Source organism: Terrapene carolina, unplaced genomic scaffold, assembly GCF_002925995.2.
Source record: "Terrapene carolina triunguis isolate 2854851 unplaced genomic scaffold, T_m_triunguis-2.0 Scaffold229, whole genome shotgun sequence".
NCBI lineage: Eukaryota > Metazoa > Chordata > Testudines > Emydidae > Terrapene > Terrapene triunguis.
Genome location: NW_020664580.1, coordinates 1,816,935 through 1,828,087, shown reverse-complemented (window position 1 = coordinate 1,828,087; position 11,153 = coordinate 1,816,935). Strand labels below are relative to the sequence as shown.

Sequence of the window (11,153 nt, the reverse complement as noted above, 5' to 3'; positions counted from 1 at the left end):
GATATGCACAGTTGTTTGCTCCCCCAGGTATTAATACATATTCTGAGTTAACTAATAAGTAAAAAGTGATTTTATTAAATACAGAAAGTAGAATTTAAGTGGTTCCAAGTAGAAACAGACAGAACAAAGTAAGTCACCAAGCAAAATAAAATAAAATACGCAAATCTATGTCTAATCAAACTGAATACAGATAATCTCACCCTCAGAGATGTGTTTTTTCCTCAGACTGGACACCTTCCAGGCTTGGGCATAATTCTTTCCCCGGTACAGCTCTTGTTCCAGCTCAGGTGGTAGCTAGGGGATTCTTCATGATGGCTCCTCTTCTCCCTTTGTTCTGTTCCACCCCTTTATATATCTTTTGCATAAGGCGGGAATCCTTTGTCCCTCTCTGGGTTTCCACCCCCTCCTTCTCAATGGAAAGACACCAGGTTAAAGATGGATTCCAGTTCAGGTGACATGATCACATGTCACTGCAAGACTTCATTGCCCACTTGCCAGCACACACGTATACAGGAAGACTTACAGGTGAACACAGCCATCTGCAGACAATTGTCCTGGTTAATGGGAGTCATCAAGATTCCAAACCACCAGTAATGGCCCACACTTTGCATAATTACAATAGGCCCTCAGAGTTATATTTCATATTTCTAGTTTCAGATACAAGAGTGATACATTTATACAAATAGGATGATCACACTCAGTAGATTATAAGCTTTGTAATGATACCTTACAAGAGACCTTTTGCATGAAGCATATTCCAGTTACATTATAGTCACTCAACATATTTTTATAAAATTATATAGACTGCAACGTCACAGGACTATCAGCACGCAAGTGTTTATCCTGGGTCGACACTGCAAAGTGGGCAGATTTCCAGCCCAAGTGTAAGCAGCACTCAGGCTGGGCCAGCTGGCCCAGATGTAGTGAGTGAGGAGGTTTGTTCTATGTGGATGAGAGCCAGATAAGAGATAACACCCAGGTTAAAAGCCCAAGTTAACACTGCAGAGAAGACAAGCCCTAAATGGTCTTGAGACAGAAAGGGGGGGACTGTGTAAAGTGGAACACAATTCTCCATTTTGGGGAGCAGAGAAGGCTAACAAGACATTAATGTGGACTGCAGTGTGGAGGGTTAACAGCCTCATCTGGACAGGAAAACTACAGAAACTTCTGTGGTTGGAAGATGCATATTTAGGTAGTGTAACATTTCCAACTATGTTAAAAATATTGGAACAGTTAAGGGGGAGTGGAGACATGAATCCAATGGAGCCCACTCAGGAAAAAAGAGATGGAACTAATAAAAAACATTAATTCTGTGACACCACACTTTTCTGGAATTCTTGAGGTAGCACACTCCATGCTGCAACTTCCATAGAGGAGCTGAACAGACAAACTGACAGGATAAAACACATGTTCTTCCACACAAAGAGAGCCTAAGCTTCGAAGTCTTTTTGAAAAATATTCAGTACTAGGAAAGTGTTCTTATAAATTCTTTGTGATGTGGGTCAGCCACATTGCAAGTGGCCAAATGGGTTGCAGTTCTTGATTAATTTAGCCCTTTTTTGTTTGTGTATCCACTGAACAAATCAAGATTTTTACAATACGTTGTTATTTACAATTGTTCAATAAATAGTTTAGGTAACCAAATTTCAACCTATGGATTGCTCACGGCATTCTATTATTAGATATCTAGACTTTGCTATTCCAGTGTTGCAACTTGGTCCCTAAATCACATGGTATTTTTTATATTTCCTGAGTGGATAATCTAATCCTTAACAATTTCATTCTATCACAAAATAGCTTTAGTGCTTTACTTAAGTAAGTCTCAGGTACAGGTCTGAAATATGTTTTCCAGGAACGCTTGTATGAACAGAACTTTGCTCATGAAAATCAGACAGGAAAGGATGTGAACATGGGCAAATAGCTGTGTGATTCAGATTTTGCAAAAGTGTTCACAAATACTTTTCCCCAGCATCTACCCAGCACTCTCGTCGAGTAATTCATATCATTGTCACTAATTTCCTCATCACTGGAGGGACCTGAGAGGATTTGGGCCTTTGGGGCTTGTCACTGGGTTTCAACAGCTAGGAGGGGGGGCACCTTAGGTTAAATTTGTCAAAACATACATTTGGCAATGATCATTCTTTAAAGGTGATGTGTAAAGGTGGGGGGTATGTTTTTGAGTTTTTCCTATTTTTATAGTGTATAAAGAAGGCTAGAATTGAGTTTTACTTTTTTTTATTTTTATTTTTTTTAAACCGCGGCAACAGTCTTGCCTACCCTGTTTTCTCAAGAACATGCTATTAATAACCAGTGAGCTAGTATTATTATGACTTTGTAATCTGATTAATTGGGAGGGGAACTGATTTAAAAGTCAGTGGGATTTGTTTTTTGAAAATCCTATTAAACCTAACTCAATACCTAAAAAAGTTGAAAGAAAAACTGCTAAAATTTCTCAGCCCCATGTCTTCAACTACTGACTGAGAGCCATTCCCAATCTCCTCTCTTTCCCTCCTCACTCTTCCAGTTATTAAACAACAAAAATCCACTTAGGTCTTGTTTAGACATCAAACCAAGGGGGAAAAGGACCAAACCTGTTTTTTTCCTCTTTGCAGGTCTCCTTTAAGGTGGAAACCTTCCACACTTAGCTTCAATCTCAGTGATTTCTTTCTTTTTTCCTTCTGACTTTTTATTTTCAAATCACTGATAACCAACTTTGCCTTAAAACCCCATGTTCACCAGGCCTTTGGTCAGCAAAGGACAAACATTATTTCCTCTTATACAGGCCAATAATTAAAATTATTCAAATAAAACAATCTAATATATGTTTATTAAAATCCATTTTTACTCTATTGTACATTTTTTTTTTAACTAGTAACATGCCCACCTGGTCGATTCAGTGCAAGATATGATACCACATGTATTCTGTGTGCATCGGGGTCCTATAATAAAAAGTACGGGCAGACTGCATGCAAAAACTGTCCAAAAACACAAACTAGTGATAGAAGAGGAGCCAAAACTGAAAGAGAGTGTCACGGTAAGTTATTTTCAGTGAAGAAGTACACTGGATTGACAATGATAGAAGTGGTATGGAATTGCTAGTTTTTAATTATTCTTATCGCAAATGTATGTGTTTTCTATCCCGAGAAAACAAACTTCTTAGAAATCTCCCCTACCCAACTTATTCAATGGCCTCATCTAGTATCATGCTCTAGAGACAGAAAACCCGGGTCCATTTCCTAGTCCTTGGACTCAAATCCTCTCTTGCGCTGTGCTTGTCTGGTCATTTACACCAGGTCAAGTGAGTGCAGAGAGGGAGTATAATTTTACTGAATCAGAATGGTAATGATTTGCACTCACTTTGCACTAGTGTGCAGGACAATGCAAGATGGGAGAGTCACTGAGAATCAAGCCCCTTGTTTCTTGATTACCTGGTCAATGTGCTGTCATTAACAGAAAGAAAATACAGCATAAGAATGAAGCCCTATGGCTAGTTGTTGAAATACTTCCAAATGAACCTTTATGATGATTTCTTTTGGGCTCCCACACAAATATTGAGTTTCAGTCTTACCGTTCTGGCTCCCCATTCAGACTGTCCATATGCTACAGTTAGACAAGAGGAAACAAGATAAATATGTGAAGTGCTCTTTTCTATTGGTTTTATTTTGTTTTTGTTCATCTTTTTCAGGAACTCTGCAAATCTGGATTGTTTTCTTAATTTCCTCCTTAGGAACAAGCCTTATCCTAGTGACATCTTGGGCGTAAGAACCTTTATGGCATTGCATCTATTTCTATTATGCTTTAATACTGTTTGTAGGTAGGACCCCTGTACATCCCTTCACTTACAGAAACTGAAGGGAGCCTGTGACAGTGGATCTGATCTTGGAGTACAAATGAGGGAAGTGCTGTTTCCATAGGACACTCTCCCCCTCTTCTCTTGCCTCTAAGCATTGGGTGCTAGATGCACAGGAGATGGTAGATCTCCACTTGATTCTCACCCACTCAAATCAGCACAGGCAGAGAGTATAAGGCCTTGGCTACACTTGCAGCTGTACAGCGCTTTGAGGTAAACCTGTCTTCGTACAGCTGCGTAGGGAAAAGCGCTGCAGTCTGTCCACACTGCCAGCTGCCAGCGCAGTGGTGTGGCCACACTTGTAACATTTGCAGCTGTGTTGGGAGCGGTGCATTATGGGCAGCTATCCCAGCATTCATGTGACTGCAACGTGCTTTTCAAAACGGGGGGGTGGGGTGGATTGAGACAGGGAGTGTGGGGGGGAGAGTGAGTGCTTTTTGGAGCATGTCAGCTCTCTATTTTGCAAGTTCCGAACTCCCAGCCCCCCGCTCATTCATTTACTCACTCAAAGCAAGCTGCAAATTGTTTGCTTTTCTCTGTGGTACGAGCTTTGAAACCGGCACTTCTGCATTCCTGCAGCTGGTCACAACAATGGAGAGGATTGGCCACTTGACAAGGTGATTAGTACAGCGCTACAAGCGTTTACACTCACACCTGTGAGTCGTAGCCATTCCGCTGCAGCTGTTATTCCTCTCGGAGATGTGGAGTACCTGCAGCGGTGTACCCAGGGAGATACAGCGCTGTAAGTGCCCTGCCAGTGTGGACGGGGAGTGAGTTACAGCACTGGGGGAGGCTTTACAGCACTGTAACTTGCAAGTGTAGCCAAGGCCTAAGTTCCTGCAGATAGTCAGCACTAAGTTATCCTACTTCCTCCTCTGTACTAGCTATCCCTTCCCTCCCTAAACCCCTTGAAGGGACTTTCTGGAGCAGCTAGCAACCACAAATGTTGCTGGACGCACATCTTGGGGCTATAATAAGCCAATAGGGTTGGGCAGCTGTGCACAGGCCAGAAACCTTTGCAAATGTCCTTGCATTTGGTGGACCTTAGATATCTGTGGTTTGCAGAGTACAACCTCCATCCTTTGGTGCAGTGAATGGAAGAATGCTATGGAAACTGTGGAGAGTTTGTGTCAGGGTAACCAAACTATGAAAGTGAGGCCCACACGCACAACTTGCCAGGAGCCAGAGGTCTCCATCTTATCAGGATACACATTTATATACATTTTGTACAGAGGTGAAAGTAAGCCGGTACTGTCTGGCACGGTGTACCGGCAAGAGCCAGTACCCCGTGCCGGACGGCACTGGCTTCCGCAGTGGGGATTTAAAGGGCTCTAGGCTCCCCGCCACCCTTTAAATCCTGCCCGCAGCTCCAGTAGCTGGGCTGGGGCCAGGATTTAAAGGGCTTGGGGCTACCCGCAGCCGCGGGAGCTCCGGGCCCTTTAAATCCATGCTTGAGCCCGGCTGCCGGGCTGGGGCCGGGATTTAAAGGGCCCGGAGCTCTGCGTCGGCCGGAGCCCAGGGCCCTTTAATTTGCCCCTGAGCCCCAGGGGCTCCCAGCCACCTCTGCAGCTGGGAGCCCCAGGTTGATTTAAAGGCCCTGGGGCTCCCAGCCACAGCTGGTGCCCCAGGGCCTTTAAATCTTGAGAGCCCCAGCCTCTTCTGGTTGAGGCCACGCCCCCCTCAGGACTCCAGCAGTACTGGTAAGTCCTGTAAGTTACTTTCACCCCTGATTTTGTATAAAAATAAATGCAGAGGCCCATATTTAGTTTGTACCAGCATTTTGTTTGATGGATTAATCTCGATGCTGGTTATTGGCTTCTATGGGAGTTAGATCAGGCCTATACTGATTAAAGGTCACCAACAATCTTGCTCAGGATGAGGGAGGCTGCATTTAGCCCTCAGGCTGCCCTGGGTGTCCCTAGTTTGACATTAATTTGTTTTCGAACATTTATTTCATTATATTACGTAGTTCTCTGCTGCCATGATGCAGGGGGGTAACTTGCTTCACTCACAGTGAAGAATTTCTTACCTGATAATTTTCAGTTACCAGTTGCTCTCTTCATTCACCACAAAAGGGCCATGCACCTCACCTGTGCAATTCAGAGGCTGTCCAAAGTTGCTGTTGCTGGAGGCACAAGGATTAAGCCACACCCTTCCACGCAGGCCACCAGAAGAGTTTGTCCACTGTTGTAGAAACCCTTCAGCAGCCAGTTATTAGCATTAAGACAATAAGTAGAAATTACATTAACTAACCCTTTAGGCAATTCTATAGGTAGGGCTTCAAAGGGGAGTAAAAAGTTCAATTTGTTACAAACTGTATTCCAGTTATTTACCAGACTACTAGGGTAGATTGAATGAGGAGAGAAGCTGCTAAAAGGAAGAAAATTATTAGGTGAATTTCTCATTCTGCTGTAGTTTCTCTTCTCCTTCACCACTAATGGGAAAGCAGTGAGCAGACATTCACAAAAGTGGAGTGGGGGAGGGGAGAGGCTAAAGCAGAATTTTAACAATTATTAGAGTAGGATAATAGGTAGAAATAGAGTTTCCCCCATATAAAGCAAAAGCTTTGTAATGTAAGGAATTATTTGAGATCCAGCCCTCTGGCATCTCTTTACCAAAGGATGCCTCTCCAAGGAATGACGCCCTAATAGGAAAATGTTCCTCAGATGTGGCTCAGACACTTTGTTCCCACAGTGCCATTAGGGACCTTACAGAAGGAGCCTTGATTCCTTTCATGAATGGTCTCCCAGATGCCAGTTGGTACAGGATGTTAACATGTTGCTTGCAGCAACTTTGAGGTCCAAAGGCCTTGGCATTTTAGATAGAATGAGATGCACAGGATACAATTGGCATATATATGATGCTTCATGTGTATCTGTAAAGCTGTAGCAATATCCATTTATGCCCCCACATTCTAAAGCAGTTTTAAAGATTGGAACAAAATGATGGGGAAAGTATCTCCCAGGAGTTATGGAAAGAAATAGACTTAGGCAGAAAGATTTCTGGAGCTATAAGCATAACCCTTTCCTCACAACAGCAGCAGTGTGGTTCTTGTATAGAGAGAGAAATTATGGTCACAAGTGTGTCTAATCTGGCCTGTTTGATTAATTTTGACACCTGATGATCTTTACATGGGGACTCCATTGTGCCAACTTAAAGAACACTGTGAGGACTGGTTCCTACTTTTCTTTAGTGCTAAGCTGTAGGACTCTGCCAACCACCCCTGAGAAACTCTCAAGCAACTAAGAGCTCCAGAATGTTGTGGTGATGATAATCAGTATCATCATTATTACTGTTATTACATAACTGCCCAATACTAAGTTGCTTGCACCTTTCTCTGAGGCAGCTGGTACTGGCAAGTGTCAGAGATAAGGAACTGACTTAATGGGCCACAAGTCTGATCCTATATGGCTATTCCTATGTTTTGTTCTCACACTTCAGCTGTTGAAATGAACTAAAAGGATTCATGTGCTGAGATTTTGGAAAATTGTACAACACAAGCTGTGAGCTGGAGCCTGCTTTTCTGTGAGAACCCATAACCCAAGTTGTCTGGTCTTCCAGATTGTCTCCCCACCCTGCAAGGCATGCTTCCATAGTCTGTATGCAAGAATCTAGAATGAAAATTGGATTGAATTAATGTATGTACCTGTCCATAAATGGAAATTCAGACATGATTTGGAAATGCCTAATTTTGCATTGCAGCTGTTCTGCACAACAGATTTTGTGAAATCCCAGCCAGGGGTGAAAGCAATGTGTAGTGCCAGCAAACCTAGTTGATGGAGACAATTGGCTGTAGATGACCACTACCAAGAAATGACTAGTGCAATGAAAATTTGGATCTTTGTAAATCTTTACCATGGTGGTAAAATTGTTGTCAGACCTAGGCCTATTTTGACCTCTGGGTGAACAATTTTCTGTTAGGCTCAAGCTAGTCTTGATTTTAAACAACTGGTGGGTTTGAATAGTTTCTAGCAGCTGGCAAGTTAGAAGTAGCTCTGTTTCCCTGGCCAGCCATTCCTTAGGAGTGGAGGTGCAGAGAGTAGATCAAAGGAAGAGTCTTGTATCGGCATTGTAAGCTCTCAAACTAAAATGTTAATTTTTTGTTTGTCATGCTGAGGATTTTATTGGTTTGGAAAGAGAGGTTTCCCTGCTTCAGATTGTTCCCTCTCATAGAGAACAGTCCTTTCCTTCGGCAGCAGTGGTGCTGGTAGTGACCGACAGATTGCTCTGCTGGTTTGATAGTGAGGACTCAGGCTTCTCTGCATTCTCAGCTACTAATTTCTCTAATGTTTCCCCCAACATTCTCACACCTGTGAATTTGGATGCACAGAGTCCTTGTTTGGGGAATCTGGGTATGATTGTTGGCTACTCAAGTGTTTAAGCACTACTTTTTTTAAGTTAGGAGCTATTGCTCGTCACAAATCACTTAGAGCCAGGAAAGGTTAACAAGGAAGAATATTTTACACACCACTGTAAGGATTTGACTATAATATGAACTCAAGATATCTTGCACTCCAAGCACAGACCATACCCCTAGACAACAATCCAGTTGTTTGCCACCAAGTAGGTATTCCTCTGCTCTTAATTAAGTATATTTTTGGTCTGAATGGTTATAGCCAAGGATTTTACATTTCTCAGTAGAGTGTCCTCACTCTTATGGTGTAAGGCATCTTTTGGAACAAGGTTTGACTCGGTCAGTGGTGTGGCTATTGCTTTACCCAACCTTAGGTTCCCAAAATTTATGAAGTATCCTGGTGTGTTTATGCAACATTTTAGTTTAACATTTAGTTTTAACCAGATGTCCACGTTCTAATTGTATGATGTCTTTACAAAAGAGAGTACAGGAAACCCTGTGTCTCATTATTGCTTGAAGGGAAGGTATTTATTATTAATAATGAGCTCGTTGTGAGCCACTGGCTTCCTATCCTGGGAGAACCATGTGAGATTTTTCTTTTTTTGATGGTATGTGTATGCAGTGCTTCCCTTGACTGGAGGGCAGTAGCACGCTATTTATCCTGGTCTTGGGATGCCCCAACCAAGGAGAATAGACCCCTAGGTGGCCCTGGTAGCCCGACATGAAGCTTCTGCAGGCTGGCTAGGACCCTAGTAAGTTCTGCAAGAGTGACCTAGTACCACTCAGGGTTTTATACTCAGTAAATCAGGAGCTCTTGACCATAGGAAGGGATTTCTCACTTATGCCCCTATAATTCCATGATGGTGCAGCTGCATGGGAATAAAGTCCTCATGTGCCTCAGCTTCTGGGCACAGGCTGCCTCTAGTGCTTCTTATCCTTTCATTGGGTTCCAGCCATAGAGACCGACTCCTTCCCACATTTTAGTCTCTGAGCCCCTTTCCCTGGCAAAGCGAGGGCTGGCTGATGATCACAAGGCACAAATCCCATTCCACTGCTGCCTGACTCTTAGCACCTTTCCCTGGCAGAGCGAGGGTCCCTGAGTTGAGAGCCAGCCAGGTACAATTCCTAGTAGGCTGCAGCCTGAGACAGGACTGCACAGGAGGAACAGGCTTCTCGCATACCCAGACATGCTGCATGGTGCACTGTGACAGCGTCTGGGAGGAGAAAAGCCCCAGCAACCACCAAGAAAGGGTTTAACCCTGATTTTTACCCTACTTGCTCATTAACATTACAAACTGCTGCCTCCCAAAGGGGATGTCTGCTTTTGTCTTTTTGGAGTCTCTGGAGTTTCTTGATCTTAAACTCCAAGCAGGCTGTGAGGAGATCTCCCTTTCCTGGGAATCTTCATGCCCATGGTTAATCCTTCCTGTGGTGGAGTTGCAGGTTTTAAGCGGGGGATTTGGCAGGGTCCTAGCATACTGATCTGACTCAAAGACATATACCCTATCAGAGCGAGGGTTGGCAGTTTACAGCAGGATAGTGGAGGATGCCTACTCGACAGGCGCTGTACCAGAGGATTTAGAGCCTTAATACTCCAGTGATTGCTCACCTTAGAAAAGTTTAAATGAAGTCTCTCTTCTACACAAAAATGAATAAAAATTAGACAAAATGGTCAGGAGAAATCAAACCAACCATGAACCGGTTCCGCTGCCAAAGGCAGAAATTCTGGTGGCCTGAGCTGAAGGGCAGGGCTTAGTCCTCAGCCCTCTGGCAACAACTTTGGGACCACCTCCGAATTTCACAGGTGAGAGATTACCCAGTCATTATGAATGAAGAGAGAAGTTGTGCAGCAGCAATCTGTTCTGCTGTTCACTCTGTGGACATTACTGCCTGACAACATTTTTTTAAATCCCCAGAATAATACATAAATGCTGTAGAAGAACATTAGCAGCCCGATATATAGAGGAAGCCGAATCTGAACTTAAAACCAGACTGAAAACATTTGCCAATATTGCAAGTGATGCAGAGATTGAAGAGCAAAGAAGTAAACTAAGAAACCCAGACAGATCTGAGAGAAAGAATCTGCCAAAATATAAAGTTGGGTTTATAGAGGAAGAGTCCATAGGATTATTAAGCAATGATGGCATAACAGAGACATCAACACCTGTTGGCTCAAATCCATCTCCTGACCGTACATGGCCAAGTGAAGTAGAAACAAGCTTTGAGGAAGGCAGATCACAGGGTACTTTGGAAGAAGAAATCCACTGTGTTTCAAAAGGACTGGTTTCTAATCCACAAAAGTTTAATACAATAAACCACAAATTGTCTTTACCCTACATCACACAGAGAAGTTAATTGTAAAGCAAAGTACTGATCATCTGTTGCAAAATGTGGAGTTAAGGACCCTTCTAAAAATATTCACGTCCATAAGGATATTATCTTAAGAGTTATCACTGTTATTTTTTATCTACAATAAGGTGTATACTTTATAGTGGTGTGTTCTGGCAGCTGGAAAAGCAAAAGCTGTTTAAAAGATCAGCATTCTCCTTCAGGCAGACAATTCTCCTTAAAAATGTGTAGCACTTAGCAGTTTTAGGAGCTCCATTCTGCGGAAGCATATGGAACCTTCCCTCCTCTGCAGAAGCATTAAATACTTTCTACAGGTGTGTGTTAACATATATTTTCTTTTTTCATATGCAAGCTATTCAACCGTTTGATAATGGCTCCAAACTAATTAAATTTCTTACTTTCTAAGAACTCTACAGAACCAAAATAGAAGCTAAACATTAACTGATATAATTTGATATTATGATACTATACTGTCATGTTACATTTTTCATAACCTCAATGCAAACTACGTGTACAGTATTTTAATATGTGCTACATGCTTTGCAGTGTGTATTATGCTCAGAATAAATGTAGAGAAATTTTAAACTCATGTTATGCCTG

General features: G+C 42.6%; 1 protein-coding gene across 1 annotated transcript in view; it reads left to right on the top strand.

Moving 5' to 3' along the window:
• Window positions 1–10,559, top strand: part of LOC112104958 (zona pellucida-binding protein 1-like) — a 50,877-nt gene extending 40,318 nt beyond the window's left edge. Inside the window, exons 8-10 of the mRNA XM_026656371.2 lie at window positions 2,873–3,034; window positions 3,686–3,758; window positions 10,121–10,559. Coding sequence (XP_026512156.1) covers window positions 2,873–3,034; window positions 3,686–3,758; window positions 10,121–10,559 — 674 coding nt within the window. The remainder of the gene's footprint in view (window positions 1–2,872; window positions 3,035–3,685; window positions 3,759–10,120) is intronic.
• Window positions 10,560–11,153: the final 594 nt, after the last annotated feature.